The sequence below is a fragment of the Cynoglossus semilaevis genome, chromosome 6 (assembly GCF_000523025.1).
Source record: "Cynoglossus semilaevis isolate Cse_v1.0 chromosome 6, Cse_v1.0, whole genome shotgun sequence".
Classification (NCBI taxonomy): domain Eukaryota; kingdom Metazoa; phylum Chordata; class Actinopteri; order Pleuronectiformes; family Cynoglossidae; genus Cynoglossus; species Cynoglossus semilaevis.
This window is the reverse complement of record NC_024312.1, coordinates 1,647,898-1,666,391: the sequence shown is the minus strand read 5'-3', so window position 1 is coordinate 1,666,391 and position 18,494 is coordinate 1,647,898. Positions and strand designations below refer to the sequence as shown.

The window sequence follows — 18,494 nt, the reverse complement described above, 5'->3', positions numbered from 1 at the left end:
GATGCTGTCAGGTGGGCCACTCTGGGGCCACTCTGGGGTCACTCTGGGGTCACTGGGGTCAGATCTGTAGGACTGATTCTGCCGTTCATGCTCATTATTTCCTTTCATTGTTAACAGCAGCAGCATGAAGTGGAGATAGATTTAACAGCGTGTTTAAAAAATGTCTTCATCCTTTGAAGTTTATCAAGTTGGTTTTTAAGAACTGGTTTCTATTCAGACTGGTTTTTATTAAATGTTTAAATGTTTTTTTCTCTCTCTTTGTCTTTTTACAGGCACCCATGTGATGGAGGGCTCAGGGAAGATGTTGGTCACAGCCGTGGGTGTCAACTCTCAGACGGGCATCATCTTCACGCTGCTCGGCGCCGGTGAGGACGGCGATGACGAGAAGGACGAGAAGGGGGAAAATGACAAGAAGAAGAAGAAGAGGCAGAAGAAGGAAAAAGACAGGAAAAAAGAAGAGCAGAGGAAAAAGGACAAGAAAGACAAGAAGAGTAAGTTCCTGAGGAACCTGAAGGCAACATCATGATGTCACTGGTCACATGACGTCTGTCATACGGCAGTAAAAGACTCAGACTCCACAGGTGGCAGAGCAGTAATGTTTGGTTGATGAAACAGTCAAAACTCGCTCTTGACTGACAGGTCAATAATCAGAATATAGAGATGTGTAACATAGATGTTGATGTCATCACATTAGACTTTAAACTGTGTTGCTAAGGAACATCTACATCACTACGTCGTAGTTCAACTCCTCGTGTATAACATCGCTGTTTTCTTCCACAGGTAAAAAGGATGACAAGGAAAAGAAAGGTGAGCGTGGTCACAACTGAACTGTTGTTGCTCTGGCGGCCATCTTGATTATCTCTCTCAGTTAGCATCCTCATGTAGAGAGGGGGCTGTTGTACCCACTGGGCAACAGGTGATGTCATACAGTCACACCTTGAAGTTAGATTCACGTTGGTTCAAAGTAGAGGGTTCTAATGTCATGGTCCAGGGTCACCGTCGATGTGAGCCACATGGTGGCAGTGTGTGTCCATGTGGTCTGATCCTGACTCTGTCCATGATTAGGACCAAGCAGATTACTGACCTTAAGCTCAGCAGCTGCTTTCTTCTTCGTCTTCGTCTTCGTCTTCTTCTTCGTCTTCTGCCGCTCCACTAATAAACTCCTTACTGAGCCGGGATCAACGCGCTCACACACCAACTCCAGTTCACATGGTCAGACTGACCGTCACTGCAGCACAGACTGGTGTCTGTTTGTGGCCACTTTGATGATTCAGACAGAACAACGTTGATGTAGTCTGGTTAGCTTCACTGTAGCGCAGCGGTCAGAGTGTTAGCTTAAACCCTGACTGGGATTAGACAAACCTCAGCTCAGTCAGTGAAGTGGCCTCGCCTGAGAGTTTGTCACGTGCTGCGTTTTTAATCCAACACTCTGGTCAAAATTTGTACAGTTTGAACTGGAAAATGGAAAGTTTTTTTCGTTTTTGTTTTTGCCTCAATCCTGTTGTTTTCTGTTCTGATCAATCCCATATTTACTGTTATGGTTCCCAAAGTGGAGGACGGGCCCCGCTGAATGGCACGGGGCTAATGAAGGGGAGGTCATGGTAAAGTCAGAGTTAACTGTTATGGTTCCCAAAGTGGAGGACGGGGCCCGTTGAATGGCACGGGGCTAGACATTTAGTTTGACCAGAGCAAGAAAAAGGCCGACTGACGTCCTGTGGTTTATTTTTTTTTGCAGGTAAAAAGGACGGAGCCAACGTGGAGATGCAGCCGCTCAACGAGGACGAGGACGGAGACAAGAAGAAAAACCTGCCAAAGAAAGAGAAGTCTGTCCTTCAGGGCAAGCTGACCAAACTGGCCGTGCAGATCGGGAAAGCAGGTAAAAACAGAGTGATGATGTCACCGCTGAGCTGTCGGACACGTCCTGCGATGAGCGTAACCCTCTGCGTGTCTTTAGGCCTGTTGATGTCGACCCTCACCGTCCTCATCCTCATCACCCGTTTCCTCATCGACACCTTCTGGATTCAGGGCGTTCCCTGGACGGCTGAGTGTGTTCCCATCTACGTACAGTTTTTAGTCAAGTTCTTCATCATCGGTGTGACGGTGCTGGTGGTGGCTGTGCCTGAAGGTCTCCCTCTGGCCGTCACCATCTCCTTGGCCTATTCAGTCAAGGTTTGTTAATAAAAAAGGCTGAAACTCAAAAGGTTTTTATACAGAATATCATAGTTAATATAGTTAAAGTTGTGATTGATTAAAGAATCAGGACTGGTGTCAAACTGATGTTGTTCAGATGCTGACCCTCAGCTAACGCTGCTTTTCTTCTCTGGCTAGAAAATGATGAAGGACAATAACTTAGTCCGACACCTGGACGCCTGCGAGACGATGGGCAACGCCACGGCCATCTGCTCCGACAAGACGGGCACGCTCACCATGAACCGTATGACCGTGGTGCAGGCCTACATCGCAGGGTGCTACCACAAGGAGGTGCCAGATCCTGGCAAGATTCCAGCCAAGATCCTGGACCTGCTGGTGTTGGGGATAGGGGTCAACTGCGCCTACACCACCAAGATCATGGTAAGATCAGGTCAGGAGTCACGTGACCATTGATTCAGAGTGTGGTTTTAACAGTTACACTCAGTTCAGTTTCTAAAACCTTATTTGGCTTTAATGAAAAGAAGAAAAAGGTTCAGTTTTATAGACCCTGAACCAAGAGGACGTGTCGTTGAGTCTGTAGTCAATCGTCCTATTTGGCTTTAATGAAAAGAAGAAAAATGTTCAGTTTTATAGACACTGAACCAAGAGGACGTGTCTCTGCTGTTCTGTCTCGTAGCCTCCAGAGAAGGAGGGCGGTCTTCCTCGGCAGGTGGGGAACAAGACAGAATGTGCCTTACTGGGATTCACCCGCAACCTGCGCAAAGACTACCAGAGCGTCCGCAACGAGATACCAGAGGAGAAACTTTACAAGGTCTACACCTTCAACTCTGCCAGGAAGTCCATGAGCACTGTGCTGAAGAACCAAGACGGCAGTTACAGAATGTTCAGCAAGGGGGCGTCAGAGATCCTGCTGAGGAAGTAAGTTACCTGATGATGACGACGGTGATGATGGTGATGATGATGATGATGATGATGATGATGACGATGATGATGATGATGATGATGATGATGATGATGATGATGATGATGATGATGATGATGATGATGATGATGATGATGATGATGATGGTGATGATGATGAAGATGATGATGATGATGTGTCTCCAGGTGCTGTAAAATCCTAATAGCCACAGGTGAACCTAAAGACCTCCGACCTCGGGATCGAGATCATTTGGTGAAGAACGTGATCGAGCCCATGGCGTCTGACGGCTTGAGAACCATCTGCTTGGCCTACAGAGATTTCCCCGTGGCTGAAGGAGAGCCTGACTGGGACAATGAAGCTCACGTCCTCAGTCGTCTCACCTGCATCGCTGTGGTGGGAATTGAAGACCCCGTGAGACCTGAGGTGCAGAATTCACACGAACGCAGGCACATTTCACCATCTGGAAAATAGATGTAGAAATAAGTTCAAAACAAGATTCACTGACAGAGAATACGACAGAGTGACTTCACGTGTACCAACATTTTTAATAACAGTTTTTTATATTCAATTTTCCTCAGGTGCCAGAGGCCATCAGGATGTGCCAGAGAGCCGGGATCACAGTCCGCATGGTGACTGGAGACAACATCAGCACCGCCAGAGCCATCGCCATCAAGTGTGGCATCCTGCACCCTCTGGATGACTTTGTGTGCATGGAGGGCAAAGAGTTCAACCGACAGATCAGAAATGAACTGGGAGAGGTCAGACAACAACACTCACCAAACACCAAACACAACCGTGTCGGACAGAATGTCCTCGGTCGTTTCTTTAGCTCCAGTTTCCAGCAGTGACAGCAGCTCCGTCTGTGTAACTGACAGGTTTAAATCAGGGTTTGGTAGAAATCATTAGCATTAGCAGTTCTCTACACATTTTGAAATCTTAAGCTTTTGTGTCTACATTTGTTTGCAGATTGAGCAGGAACGTATTGACAAGATTTGGCCAAAGCTGAGGGTCCTGGCCCGATCGTCACCGACAGACAAACACACTCTGGTCAAAGGTCAGAGGTCATAAAAACTGTCTCATCTACAGTTGCAGTGCAAATATAAAAGTGGAAAACGAATGTGTCCTTGAGATCAAACTGTTGGAGTCGGGGGTGTAGCTGCAGTGAGTGGACGCCGACGGTCAAAGGTCAAATACGTGTGTGTGTGTTTTCTCCACAGGGATCATCGACAGCACGGTCCTGGAACAAAGACAGGTGGTTGCCGTCACTGGAGACGGGACAAATGACGGACCTGCGCTGAAGAAGGCAGATGTTGGCTTTGCCATGGTAACAGATGATGCTGTTTTTTATTTAGACTTTGGACTAAATACTAAAAGTCTTGATCTCACCGGCCTCAGCAGAACTTTACTGACCCTGACCTTGTGTTCGACAGGGCATCGCAGGGACAGATGTGGCGAAAGAGGCGTCCGACATCATCCTCACTGACGACAACTTCACCAGCATTGTTAAAGCAGTGATGTGGGGAAGAAATGTCTACGACAGCATCTCCAAGTTCCTGCAGTTTCAGCTGACGGTCAATGTGGTCGCCGTCATTGTGGCCTTCACTGGTGCCTGCATCACACAGGTCAGATCAATGTTGCTGACCCTAATGTTTGAATTAGGCTCAAAACTGTTCATCTGGTTAAACGTGTGGAGAGTTTTTTGGAGGTGTTTGGACTTGACTTTTCAAATATGTGCTGATTTGTAGGATTCTCCTCTGAAGGCGGTGCAGATGTTGTGGGTCAACCTCATCATGGACACCTTCGCGTCACTCGCTCTCGCCACCGAACCTCCAACAGAAGCCCTGCTGCTCAGGAACCCTTACGGTCGCAAAAAACCTCTCATCTCTCGCACCATGATGAAGAACATCCTGGGACACGCCGTTTATCAGCTGACCCTTATCTTCGTCCTACTCTTCCTCGGTCAGTGACGGCACTGTGATGTCATAGGGCTGCGGTGTACCGACGCAGACAGAAAATCAATGACGTTAGATTTAAACACTTTCTCCTCACAGGTGAGACTTTGTTTGACATCGACAGCGGCAGGAACGCCCCGCTCCACGCCCCGCCCTCTGAACACTACACCATCGTCTTCAACACCTTCGTCCTCATGCAGATCTTCAACGAGTTCAACGCACGCAAGATTCACGGAGAAAGGAACGTCTTCGAGGGCGTCTACAGGAACCCCATCTTCTGCTCCATCATCCTGGGAACCTTCGTCATCCAGGTGACGTGGGACGGACGAGGGCGAGCGGAGGAGACCGTCACACCCGCTGACGAGGCACTGATGTCGGTGTTTTTCTCGTTCTCTGCAGATCGTCATTGTTCAGTTTGGTGGTAAACCGTTCAGCTGTGTCAGCCTCAGCATCGAACAGTGGCTGTGGTGCGTTTTCCTGGGCCTCGGCAGCCTTCTGTGGGGACAGGTGGGACGTTTGTTAAAGCCTTGGAAAGTCTGAGCCACAGAAATGGTTCTCGATCGTTTCATTTATGTCTGACCTTTTTTTCCAGCTGGTGTCCAGTGTTCCCACAAAATGGCTGAAGTTCCTGAAGACAGCAGGTCACGGCACGCAGCAGGAGGAGATCCCTGAGGAGGAGCTGGAGGAGATGAAGGACCTGGATGAGATCGACCACGCTGAGATGGAGCTGAGGCGGGGGCAGGTGCTCTGGTGCCGTGGTCTCAACCGCATTCAGACACAGGTATGGTTTCCCTCCACAGGAAGTGTTTGGACTGTTACAGTAAAGAAAAATAAAAGATAATGTCAGCTTTTTCAATCCTCCACTTGACCCTGACTCTGACCTTCTTCTTCTTCCTCCTCCTTTCACAGATCCGAGTGGTAAATGCCTTCAGGGACAGCGTGTCTCCCTATGAAGGTCTGGAGACGCCGGAGTCTCGCAGCTCCATCCACAACTTCATGAGTCACCCCGAGTTCCGCATTGGAGACTCTGAACCTCGGATCCCTTTGATCGATGAGAATGAGAGTGAGGATGAACCGCCCACCAAACGCAACTCCGTCATCGCCCCGCCGCCGCTGACGACGCCGCCCAACCTCGTGCCGTTACCAACCTCTCTCAATCAGAACAATAATGCACTGGAGCGCGTTGTCCCGCTGCATAAAGACAACCCCAGATCCAGTCTCATCGCCCAGAATTCCTCAACTCTGCCACGGTGTCCGGGGAGCCCCCTGCACAGTCTGGAGACCTCCCTGTGAAACCTCCGATGAAGTCGTTGTTGCTGTACACACTGTTGACTTCCTGCAGGGGGTGCTCACAGACCTACGGTAGCTGCTGTTCCCAGGATGCTTTGTTTCAGCGTCATCCACACAGACTGTGTTCCTCCTCCCTGGTGGTTTCTCAGTGTACGAAAATGAACTTTGAGGTTGTTTTGTAGGTAAGACGTGTTTGTGAAGTGATCAAGGTTCAGTCTTTGGTGTCTGTACATATTACTGTTGAATAATAGGAAGGAAATATTTCAAATCTGCAATGTCTTTGATGGAAACAGCATAATAGGAAGGAAATATTTCAAATCTGTCTTTGATGGAAACAGAACAAACAGTTTGGGTTCAGATTAACAGCTGATCTGATTCTGGTGCAGTACAGAGCACATTTGATGGGTTACGTCTGAACTCACTCGCATCTCGCAAGTTATTTTGACAAAGAATATCTGGCCAAGGTAGTTATGTCTGGCCAGAGGTTAGCTGCAACAACGCCAAACATTAGCCGAAAAAACAAAATCAGAATTAAGTAAGAATAAGAAGTAATTACTCAAATTTGGCCATAAATAATTGTATGTTATTTTAAAAATAGCCACCAAAACGGCTAAAATTAGGGTTAAATTAAAGGGTAAAATTTGAGGTAGAAAAACATCTCTAAATGATTTTTTTAAAGTAACCCAAATAAGTTTGAGAAATTCTGTTTTGGTGAAAAGAAAAAAAACCACATGAACATGACAGAATATTTAAGAAATATCTAATTCACCTGTTGCAATTTTTGAATTAAAAAAGTTTCTATTTTTTTTTCCATCTGGTTAAAAGTTCTTAAGTGCTTGTGAATTCAAGTGACTTCTGCTGCGTCTTGTATCACAGTCTGGAGTCGTGTTCAGGTGTAATGTTTAAAGTCATACTTGGTGGACAGTTATATTCTCACTAGGACTTCTGTTTGTAGACTGTAAATGTAATAATGTATGGATTAAAGTCTAGCTTTTGTAACACTGATGTTATAGACAGTTTAAAAAAAACATGTTTAAGTAAAATGTTATTAAAACGTTTTAAAAAATGAGTTCTAAAACAGTATCTTATAGTCAGTTTTATTTAACATATTTCTCCTATTATCAGATAAAATGTGTGAAATATAAAATGTGTCATTTTAATTTAAAGTATTTTGTTTAAGTCGATTTTATATATTTTATGGAATAATTACTTAATTATTTTATGGATATATTATTTTATTTTATTAAGCGTTAAATAACATTTGTATATATTTGTATTTCCGTTTTGTTAAACTGTAGCGTAAAAAGTTAAATCTCGCCAGTTTTTTTTCTATCGCATCCCAAATGACGTCACATCCAGAAAACCAATCCCTCCGTGCTTTGGATCACGTGAGCAACAGCGCAGCAGATTTGAATTGTTTGCGTCTCCGTGAGTTTTCGTCAGGTCTTCGTGGATGTGAAAAAAAGAGGAATTGTGAGTTTTTGGAGAAACTCAAGGTTGGTGTTTGTTGTCTAAATGAACAGTGACACTCCGTAAATGTTCTGTTTGTCGGTCACTTACTCAAAACGAAGCGAATGTGAGACTTTAATCCCTTTTCTGTTGTCGTTCGAGTTTAGCCAGAGAGGTTAACAGGCAGCTAACACGGCTAACGTTAGCCTTACAGCTAAACACCGGCTGTCTACATGAATGTAAATGTTTTGATTGAACACGTCACTCCATGGTTATAGTCTAACATTCCCTGCAGATCTGGATCAACGGTTACAGAGAAGCTACGGTACAATGGCCGGTCGGACTAAGAGCGGTACGTTGACCCGGACTGACACCGTGTCAGCCTTAAAACCTAGTTTCTGTTGTGTTGATGTGACCCAAGAAATGTTACTGACCGTCGTCTGTGGCTCTGAACAGATTTATTTCTTCTGACTGAAGAGAAGTTTGACTTCGACCTGTCTCTGTCACCTGCCAGGTAAGGAGGACATCTCTCTGTCTCTCTCTCTTTCTGTGGTTTTTATCTGGAAGTTTCCACACGTTTGGTGACCTTTAAACTTCAGGTTTCATGTTTAGACTTTTATTTAACATATTTTCTGTGACTGTCAACAACCTGTAGCTCTTACCTGGTTCCAGTAGCACAAACCACACCCCAGATGAAGACTTTTTTAAATTACTGAGGACCTGGAGTTACACTGGTTAAATATTAACTTCTCTTAAAAAATATTTTTTGTCAAATAACCAGACTGTAACAAACGCAGTACATTCTTGCATACGTTGTTCTTTTTAATGGGGAGTTCTGGAGTTCTCCCTTTGCTGTTGGAACACAAAAAAAACAAGACCTTTGTCTAAAATACATTAAAAATCTTTTTTTTCTCTCCTAACTACATCCAATCCTATAACTTAACCAGGTTACTACAAACAATGGTAATCTTACCATGTTTTAATTTCTTCCCCTATTCTACAATTTTACCTTAACACATGCAGGTTTTGATATTTAAAACTATAACTATTAAATCATTTAAATTATTTTTTATCCATGATTGATTTAATTAAAAACTTATGGAGAACCACTTTAACAGGTAAAAATGTATTCAAAGAAACAGGCTGTAAATCAGAAGTACATTTTTAGGACTAAAGTTCTTGGATTGTGTAGCAGGAATTCACTGAAGTGCAGCTGCTTTTGGATCGATACGTCGTTAAGACCAAACATCTGTTTCCAATTTGCATAGTGCCTCTAACAGTGATGAAGATGAGGATGAAGTGTTCGTAGGTCCAGTTTCTCTTAAGGAAAAGTGTGCCTCTGTAAATCTGAGATCTCGACTTGAGGATGGTAGCGGTTGTGCCCGAATCAGCTGGAGTCCACTGACTGGAGACCAGATGGACGCTGTGTGCCAGGAAGCCCTCAAACTAGCTACAGAGCTGCAGAGCAGTGACTCTAGCAGGCCACCAGGGGGAGACGGAGAGACCAGCAACACAACCTCCGAGGCCCCCGCCCACACGGAGGACTTTGTCCAGGGCTCTGAGGCCAAACTGGGCATGTTTGGTCCGGTCTCCACTGGACTGAGTCCCATTAAACGTGAGACCTTCTGTATCCAGGACAGTCCTATGAAACAGCTGCCTCCTGCTATTCAACGCCGCCTCCTAAGAGGAAGTAATGCCCACGTAGCCCCCCTCAACAGTCGCACCGCCCCCAAAAAAGCACCGACATCACGCCAAAGCTCCACCACCAGCGTGTCTTCCTCAACTCGTCCTTCGACAAGACTCAGCACCTCCAGCCCAGTAGTTGGAGCTAAAGTCCAGCCCAGGACAGGGCTACGAGGCAGGACCTCGATTGGCGTTGGCATCGTGCTGCCGAGCAAACCGGCTGCACCGCCTACGTCAGCTTCCATTAGCAAGACAAAACTGGACAGAACCAAACTGCAGCCGCCAACTAAGGTACAGGAAATGTTAGAGTCGTCTGGACTCTTTATATCTGAACGTACTCTAGACTTTAATACCGTTACGATAAATGTTTTCTCTTGTTTTCAGCCTGTGGCAGGTTGGAGGCGAAGCCCGTCTTCCCGTTCCTCCAGCAGAGCAGGTTCCTATGAAGATCTTCTCTCTGATTCAGCCAGCGTGGCATCAGACGTCAGCGACTCATCTCTAAACTCCAGCGTTGTTGGAAAACGCCCGTTGGCTCCACCCACTAAGGTAACCAATCAGGTTACTGCCACATCCAATTCTGATCTGTTTATTGCAGGACATATCAGTCACTTCCTCAGATTTGTATTTTTACAAATATTTTTATCTTCCCTCCGCATGAATCGACTCCTGAGCAACAAGTGACTTGTTATAGTTTTGCAGTGAAATAAAGGAATATTTATATTCTCAGAGACGTTTTTTTTTTCTTCACCTCAGAATGTTGCTGTAAAGGCTCCGACTGCTCAGAGCAGAAAGGTGACTGACAGGAGGAACACGTCCTCGTCCTCCTCCTCAGTTTCCAGTTTCAACTCCAGTGTGTCTCAGTCTCCAGCCAAAGGTATGTCGACAGCCTAAAACACTGATTATCTAATGACCTAGTTAGTGAAAATTCCAGTTTGGTTGTGGGACTGAACACTAACAATAGAGGGCGCCTCCTCTGGCAGGTAAAGTGAACTCCTCTGTGAACCGGAGTCTGAGCAGCTCCACATGCGCCGCCTCTAGTGGCAACAACAGGACGCGTCGCTCCATCAGCCGGTCCACCGCACCGCCCGTGTCCTCCACCGTGGGGCGCCGCTCGCTGTCCACTCAGCCCAGGAAGCTTTCTGAGGCAGAACGTCTCAGAGCCGCCAAGTCTACGCCCCTGAAGAAGGTGGAGGTCGCTCCACACCAGAGGACACCGGCCCAGAGGGGGTTGGAGAGAAGCATCTCCGTTCCTCCCACCGCTGCAGTCCGCCCTCAGAGTGGGTTAAAGGTCAAGTCCAAACCTGAAGCTCTGGTGGCGCCAACACCCAGTGGAGGAGTCCGAGGAGTCGGCCTCGACGCCCAGTGGAGGAGTCCGAGGAGTCGGCCACCTCGACAGTGAGTCAAGTTTACGGTTCCTCCTCGTTTCCTCTGTTATATTTCACCATCCAACAGTGAAACCTGACAGATTCTTTGACATTAAGGATTGGTTTATTTAATTGTCTCGAGTGTGAGGTTCAGTGATTTCATCGTCTTTCTTTTCCAGGTTCCTCGAAGATTCTAAAGCCAAAGAGATTAGTGTCGATGAACAGCGTGGAAAGGTTAGAACACGTTTCATCAGCCTGTGAGAATCCTGGCATGAAAACCTCTGAATGTTTTATTTTCCCACAGTCTGCCACAGAAACCCGCCACATGTCCTCTGACTCCCTCTGCTGGAGGTGGCAGGTTACTGCAAATGAAGCCTCGTCGTCCCTCCGCCCTCCCAACACCCGTGAGGCACAGGGTGTCTGCGATGGTCACACCAACACTCAACAGCCAGAGCCGCCTGACGAGACCCCGACCCACCGGTGATGACGACCCCGTCAGAAAAGAAAGCAGCTGCAGGTTTGATTCTCCGTTTCCCTTGATCCAACAGAAACCAGATAAAAACGGGTCAAAGTCTGATGTTTGTCTTCATTTTTTTTTTTTTTTTATAAGTCGCATCAGCATGGTAGACAAACAGGAGGCGGAGCCTGTTGATTCTCCAGAAATTCAACCTTTCTCTCTGGAGGAAGAGGAGGAGAAGAAAATGGAGGAGTTGGCCACTGAGCCGCCCACTGAGCCGCCCACTGAGCCGCCCACTGAGCCGCCCACTGAGCCACCCAGCTGCCCCCCAGAGACCACACAGCCAGAAGAGGTGAAATGTGAAGAACCAAACCAGGACCAACCACAGCCTGAGAAAAGCCCAGTCAAACTGGAAGCTGCAGAGGAAGGTCACAGCAAAGCCCCAGAGGTCAGGGGTCGTTACTTTGTTGATGGATTTTCTTTTTTCCAAGATTTGTCTTACAAAATAATCCAATCACTTAAATATTATCATCAAACATCACATGGTCAGGTCATGTGATATAGGCAAACCAAATGATAACAGTTACATTAACAGTAAGGATGTCCGATATTTTAACTTTCTGCCGATATTTTCCGAACATTTAATTTCCGATTCCAATATAAACTGACACAGATGTGGACCTGGTAATATTTATTTATCTATCTGTCAAACCACTGTATGTGTTGCTGGTACCAGCATTCTTCATACACTCCGCTGATCATTAAAATAGATTAATAAAATGAGCTGCAATGCTGCCATCTAGCGACTTTCACTTTAACATACAGCCGTTGTGCCAACTGGAAAATCCGTTCTCCTCCTCCTGCCGTTTGAATCAATACAAACTGGTTTAAAGTTGATGCATCTCTGTTGTCACACCCTCGATACTGACACCTGTCGGTTCCAGCCAGTAGAATTTGAATGTTACCTAGACATAAAAATTAAATGTACAAAATACAAGTGACAGCAGCTAAAAGAAAAAAATAATAATTCAGTTTACTGTGAGGACAGAGGATTCGTGTTTCCTGCAGCCGTTTTCACCTGTTGGTTTTGCTGTAGAAGCTCCTAAGGTCCTGGAAAAGTCCTGGAAAATTCTCCCAGGTTAAAAGCTCACCCGTCCTCATCGCTCTGTTCTCTCCCAGGTTCTCCTGCTGGATCTTCCTGCTCCGGCTCTGCAGCCTCATGAGAAGCTGCTCATTGACCTGTCCAACACCCCTGACCTCATCCGCACCAACAACAAACACTGCACCACAAGTCAGGTAAGACTGCTATTTGAAACACTTTGACTAAAAAATTGACGAAAAAAAGCTATTTGAAACACTTTGACTAAAAAATGGACTAAAAATAAATGAAAAACATGACATTATTATGCCTTAAGTTGTGTGTTTTTTTTTTTCTGTAGTAGATAAAGGAACATTTTAAAAACCGTCTTTAACGCAGTGTTTCTCCACAGCTGATTGACCTTAGCTCTCCTCTCATTAAGTGGAGTCCAGAAGATAAGAGGGAAAACACTGCTCCACTCATCAATCTTTCCTTCTTTCTGATCTTGTTGCAGTTAAAAAAAAAAAGGACTCAGGAATCAGAAGGTTCTCTTTGCTGTAAAACTGATTAGTTTCATCTCCACTCGATCAGAGTATTATGTTTTAAATTATGAAAATATTCATTTTTTAATTGAATGTAATTTTCATTGTTTATGTTTTGCTGCTCTTTTAAATGTCTGAATAAATCTTGTAAATGTCACTGGTTATGTTTATTTATGTTTTTGTTTTTTTCAGTTCACATTATTATTCATTTATTTAACCCAGAAAAGTTGGTAAAAGCAGCGCTCAGCTGTGCTAACGTACAGTCCTAGTCATTTGTTTTCAGGGAGGGTTTGGTTCTGTATCAACACAAATCCCAACTCTCTTCGTGACAAGTGTCGGCCTTCTGATTGGCCAGAGCTGGAGCAGGTGTTCACGAGGTCATTGGTCACAGGGATCGGCCGCGTTTCCATGTAAGTATTTTTGTCTTTATGAATTCTCTGTCTCTGTGAATGTGGGAACGAACAGTGTGTTTCCAAAGACAAACTGGATCTTATCACTGACCACAGCGGTGACCCCTCCCTGACCCCCCCCCCTCAGATGATAGGCCCGAGGATATAAACAGCTGCCGGGGCAGGTGTGGACCCTGTTCTACTGCAGACCCTGAACATGGCCCTGCTGAAGTCCACGCTCTGTCTCCTGGTGGTCCTGGTGGTCTGTGACTTCAGCTGGGCTGAGGAGGAGGAGGAGGTGAGAGACTGACCTTTGAACTTTGTTTGTTAAAACACATTAGTATGTAAGAATTGATGAAAAATATTTTTCTTGTTTAGTATGAACTTTTTTTTAGGAAGGTAAAATGTATGTTTTTATTTGTGTATGTGTGTGTATGTGTATATAAACGTCTGTATATTTATGTATACATAAACAGCTGTTGTGACATTTTTTTCAATATTCAAATGTATTTGATATTTATTTATTTTGTCCAGAATATACAGTACATACACCTATGTATATATACATGTATGTTTATTTGTATTTGTATATGCATTTCTGTTTGTATTCTACATGTATGTTTGTACTTGTGTATGTTTGTGTCTATATATTTGTGTGTTTACGTAATAATGAAACAAAAACGCTTTTAGAAATTTTTAATATTCAAACATCTTGTTCTTTCTTATCTCGATTTCTCTGTGTTTTTATTTTTCTTCCAAAATCCAGTCAAATATGTCACATGTTAAACCTAATATATATTCACTCAGGTTCGTGTCTTTTTGTCTCACTGATAACTGATGTCTCTGATCCAGGAGCTGTCTGTGTCGGAGCTGCTGTGGAAGGCCAACAAGGACGTCGGTAAAAACAAACAAACAAAAAAAAACAACTTAACTTTTGCCCAAACACTCTGTCTGTCAGTACTGTGTACATTCAATATATATTTCCCCCCCGTGTCAGTGCACACCGAGGACGAGCCCCTGGTCATCGATGACATCGCCTACGACCATGAGAACCAGAGGAACGCTGACCCCTGCACCTCCCGCGGCTGCATGTGGTCCAAATCCAGTGACGGAAAAGTCTACGTGCCCTACGTCATCGCCTCGCACTTCTGTGAGTTGATGTTTTTGTTTCAAATCAGTGACATATTAAAATGTTTGTATTCAGTTTTACGTCAGTGACTATGAATGTAATCTGTGCATAAAATAGAATCATTTTTTAAAATTAAAATAAAATTAAAACATTTTCTTAGAATGTTCCGACCTGACCACATGGACTGCAGTTGTTACTAACCTCAGCCAAATATACAAATGCTTTCTTGTCCTGTACTGTGTTCACGTGTTTCCAGCGTCACGTGAACGCACCATCATCGAGCGCGGCCTGTTTTCCTTCCACGACGTCTCCTGCATTCGCTTCATTAAAAGAAGTACTCACAGAGACTACGTCAACATCCAGTCCAACAACGGGTCAGTGCGTGTGCGCGTGCCACCTGCTGGTGTAGTACATTACGGTCCCACTTGGGGGCAGAGTTGCTAACTGTGTCACACGTCATTAGAACATGTTCTGGGTTCATTTTTATTTGTAGTCGTCACTGAGAAAAAAACAAACCGTTCTAATTGGAGAAAATATTATTTTTGAGCCTCTGGTTCAAACTAGTACAAGGTTTAACCTTCAGTAAAATTAAGCCTGAATTTTAGGCCTCAACTGTGTTCTGTGTAGAAGTCAGCGACCTCTACTGTTCAAGTGGATGAAGTTGATTTACAGTTGAATTTTAAATTTTAAAGTATTTCTGTTTACTTCGTGCCAATGGAAAAAAAAAACAAAAAACATGGTGATCCAACATGGCCGCCCTTCTGGATGACTTGCATCATGACAAAAAGTGTTGTTTCCATGGAAATAAAAAATAATATTTTAGACCTTAGCTGAGTACGAGCTCATAAAAGTATAAAAATAAATTTATAAATGCAGTTCAAGCAGAATTTGATGTTTAAACAACATCACAAAACATATTAATAAACATTAATAATCATAAATATTGAAACTGAGCTCAGTTATGCAGAAGCATTTTTTTAGAGATGAACTGAAATCAAAGCTGTGAGTTAAATTATAGCTTCATCTTTTTCTTAGTGTCAGTTGTTTATTTAATACTTTAGAGACAAACTGTTGTCAGTGGTTAAACTGTTCAAAAATAACATTTTTTGCTTCGATTCCCTGCAGCTGCTACTCCTACGTGGGCCGTCGTGGTTATTCCCAGACTTTGTCCCTGGACCGTCAGGGCTGTCTCTACCACAACACCGTCCAGCACGAGCTGCTGCACGCTCTGGGCTTCAACCACGAGCAGTGTCGCTCTGACAGAGACCAGTACATTAAAATCCTGTGGCACAACATCCAGTCTGGTCAGAACACACACGCACACACACACACACACAGACACACGTGTCAATATTAATTTATTCCAGATTATAATCCTGTAAAACAGGACAGCGTTTGTGTTGGTTTTGTTCTAACTTTTCCTGTGACCGTCTGAACCACAGGCTGGGAGTACGCCTTTGACAAGATCAACACCCTGAACCAGAACACGCCCTACGACTACAACTCTGTCATGCAGTACCACAAGTAGGACGCTGCGACCCCTGACCTCTACGTCCTTTTTACTGTTGAAATCAAGGTCTACATTAGTCTAACTTTGTTTGTGCCTGTTTTCCAGGTACGCCTTCTCTGGCAACAACCAGCCCACCATGATGCCCATCCCTGATGCTAACGTCTCATTTGGCAAAGGAACACAAATGAGCAAGAACGACATTGACCGACTGAACAGACTGTACAAGTGCTAAAAAGTAAGAGAAAATGCACACAAGTACACTAACACCAACACAGGGTTCTCCAACCTTTGTTTGAGCCACGGAACAAATGTATCATCTGGAAAAACCCCAGGTCACGTCACCAAACAAAGATCTGACAAAAAGTCTAATAATCTTCTAGATCTTTCTAGATTAAATGACCGTTTGAGCCACGGCACAAATGTATCATCTGGAAAAACCCCACGTCACAGCACAAACAAAGATCTGACAAAAAGTCTCTGTAATAAAATCTAATAATCTTCTAGATTAAATGCCCTAAAAACTAAATAAATAATAGTTTTGCGATCAAACAAGTGACAATGGATAATTTTCCACGGCACATTAGTGGGCCACGGCACAGGGGTTGGGAATCACTGCACTAACATTTCCAGTACATTAATTTACAGAACACAATACAACGTTGTCAACGTCGTCTTATTGCCTTTTTCTGACAGGTGATAAAGATCGGGATCAGACAGTAATGAAACAAATCAAGACATCGTCAAAAAATCGTCTTCACATTTAAAATGCAAAACATTATGATTGGAAATATTAAATATTTCGTTATTGCTGAATATTGTATGTCGTCTGTCTCTGTTGAAACACTAGTTGAACACGTCACGTGGTTGCACTCGTCATGTTAAACAGTAATGACTAATATCTATCAACACTAAGACAAAAATCTAAAGCTGTTCCAAATGCTACACCAAGTATTGTCCACTAGGGGGCGACATGGTCTCAGATTTGCACTCGATCAGACCCAAACCCTCAGGTACTACTGAGAATGTTTTTACACTCGGCTCTGATTTGTCTGTTAGTCCGTGGTCTGAATACCACGTGGGCTACGAAAGAATTCTAATTAAGTCTGATTAGGTGGTGACATAGACTGGGAAATACTAATGTTTAACTGGTAAACTGGTCAACTAGTACATGGTTAATATAATCCAACATGAACGACACCGTAGCTGTCCGTCACATCTCCTGGTTAACTAAGGTGAACGAGTTTGTTGTTGCCGTGGTAACAAACAAACAAACAGTGCTTGTGATTTACTGCCAGCTACAAACTGAGTATGTGTTTACAGGCGACAGTAAAAATAATTTAAAAAAAAAGAGGCAGATTTACAACGTATTAAGACTAGACGACACAGAAACGTTAAAACATTAAGACTTAAGTTTTTCTTCTTCTTCTTCTTCTTCAGGCTCTGGCTCCAGTAGAGTTTGTAGGTTTTGTTTGTTTTAGTAGATTTATTCTTATATACACGCAGGCAGAAAATAACAAAAGACACAAATAACCTCAAAATAAACAAATACACACAGTTAATAACAGATGTTGTAGAACAGCACGACATAATCTGGAGTACGATCAGGAGGACGACCAGATTATATCAGAAGAAGAAGAATCTTCTGTGTCTAATCCACAGAGTGACCCTGACCCTGACCCTGACCCTGACCCTGGGGATCTGTTGGCCTCGATGTTATCGACCACTGCACTTCTCTAGACTCCATGTTAACTGTTCTTATATTTTTATATATTTAAATACTTCATTTTATAATTGTAAATAATTAAAAAATAGGGATGTTCGATAATATCTGTAAGGATCGTTATCGGTTTTTCCTCCGATTATGAAAACCCGATAACGCAATGCCTGGGTTGCACCAAATAGTGTGTGCTCTGAAAACCCGATAACGCAATGCCTGGATTGCACCAAATGGTGCGTGCTCTTAAAAATAGTTTTGGGGATAAACGGCTGTATATTGAAGTGAAAGTCACTAGATGGCAGCATTTCCAAGAAGAAATGGAGAGATAGATAAGTTATTTAAAGAAATATTTCAACATTTGATTAAATATAGATCTAAACCCCCTAGAATCTGGATCTGACGGAGGAGGTGGAACTGAACCTGTGGATTATTAGCATACGAGGATTTAGAATTTGCCAGAAGGTACGACAGACTGAAGTCATCAAGTTTCTCGATGACTCATCTTGGCATCTGAAGTGGTGGCAGCTTCACAACAAAGACGTCATTCTGTTCCGACTCCGGGCGCCAAGTATCGGGGTCATGACCTTGAGAGCTGCACGTGCGGGTTGGACCAGCTGGAACAGTCTGCTGCGTGACCTTTGGGGTCATCACACTTTTCTAACTTTTTACACTTATTTCTTCTGGTGCATCTTTGGATTCGGCTGATGATGACGGTTCAGATGGTTCCAGAACCAAACAGTGTCAGTGTCTACAAGAAGGACTGACACACGGTACACACTGTGTGTACTGTGTGTACTGTGTGTACTGTGTGTACTGTGTGTACTGTGTGTACTGTGTGTACTGTGTGTACTGTGTGTACTG

At 44.0% G+C, this 18,494-nt stretch overlaps 3 protein-coding genes across 4 annotated transcripts; all 3 read left to right on the top strand.

Annotated features, from left to right (window-relative positions):
* The first annotated feature begins 1 nt into the window (after nucleotide 1).
* On the top strand, nucleotides 2–6,604 carry LOC103379562 (plasma membrane calcium-transporting ATPase 1). Its single transcript, XM_017032782.2, has 17 exons — nucleotides 2–11; nucleotides 273–491; nucleotides 781–807; nucleotides 1,736–1,876; nucleotides 1,955–2,169; nucleotides 2,329–2,571; nucleotides 2,828–3,069; nucleotides 3,259–3,496; nucleotides 3,652–3,831; nucleotides 4,040–4,127; nucleotides 4,291–4,397; nucleotides 4,504–4,695; nucleotides 4,819–5,032; nucleotides 5,125–5,336; nucleotides 5,425–5,532; nucleotides 5,618–5,806; nucleotides 5,935–6,604. Exons 1-17 carry the CDS (start codon nucleotides 2–4, stop codon nucleotides 6,316–6,318), a joined length of 3,009 nt encoding a protein of 1,002 aa, XP_016888271.1. The 3' UTR covers nucleotides 6,319–6,604.
* Nucleotides 6,605–7,674: 1,070 nt separating this feature from the next.
* gtse1 (G-2 and S-phase expressed 1) lies at nucleotides 7,675–13,357 on the top strand. 2 transcript variants are annotated; one of them, XM_008311101.3, is made up of 13 exons: nucleotides 7,675–7,811; nucleotides 8,060–8,116; nucleotides 8,221–8,278; nucleotides 9,033–9,738; nucleotides 9,832–9,993; nucleotides 10,201–10,321; nucleotides 10,428–10,781; nucleotides 10,816–10,842; nucleotides 10,991–11,045; nucleotides 11,116–11,328; nucleotides 11,422–11,716; nucleotides 12,448–12,564; nucleotides 12,759–13,355. In XM_008311101.3, exons 2-13 carry the CDS (start codon nucleotides 8,095–8,097, stop codon nucleotides 12,915–12,917), a joined length of 2,289 nt encoding a protein of 762 aa, XP_008309323.1. In that variant the 5' UTR covers nucleotides 7,675–7,811; nucleotides 8,060–8,094; the 3' UTR covers nucleotides 12,918–13,355. The 2 variants fall into 2 exon arrangements, with proteins under 2 accessions (XP_008309323.1, XP_016888610.1); XM_017033121.2 differs by having other exon boundaries at nucleotides 7,718–7,788; nucleotides 12,759–13,357.
* Nucleotides 13,358–13,460: 103 nt separating this feature from the next.
* Nucleotides 13,461–16,729, top strand: LOC103379527 (high choriolytic enzyme 1-like). The gene is made up of 8 exons (XM_008311099.3): nucleotides 13,461–13,575; nucleotides 14,130–14,175; nucleotides 14,275–14,427; nucleotides 14,663–14,780; nucleotides 15,532–15,710; nucleotides 15,849–15,930; nucleotides 16,022–16,151; nucleotides 16,610–16,729. Exons 1-7 carry the CDS (start codon nucleotides 13,495–13,497, stop codon nucleotides 16,146–16,148), a joined length of 786 nt encoding a protein of 261 aa, XP_008309321.1. The 5' UTR covers nucleotides 13,461–13,494; the 3' UTR covers nucleotides 16,149–16,151; nucleotides 16,610–16,729.
* The last annotated feature ends 1,765 nt before the right edge of the window (nucleotides 16,730–18,494 follow it).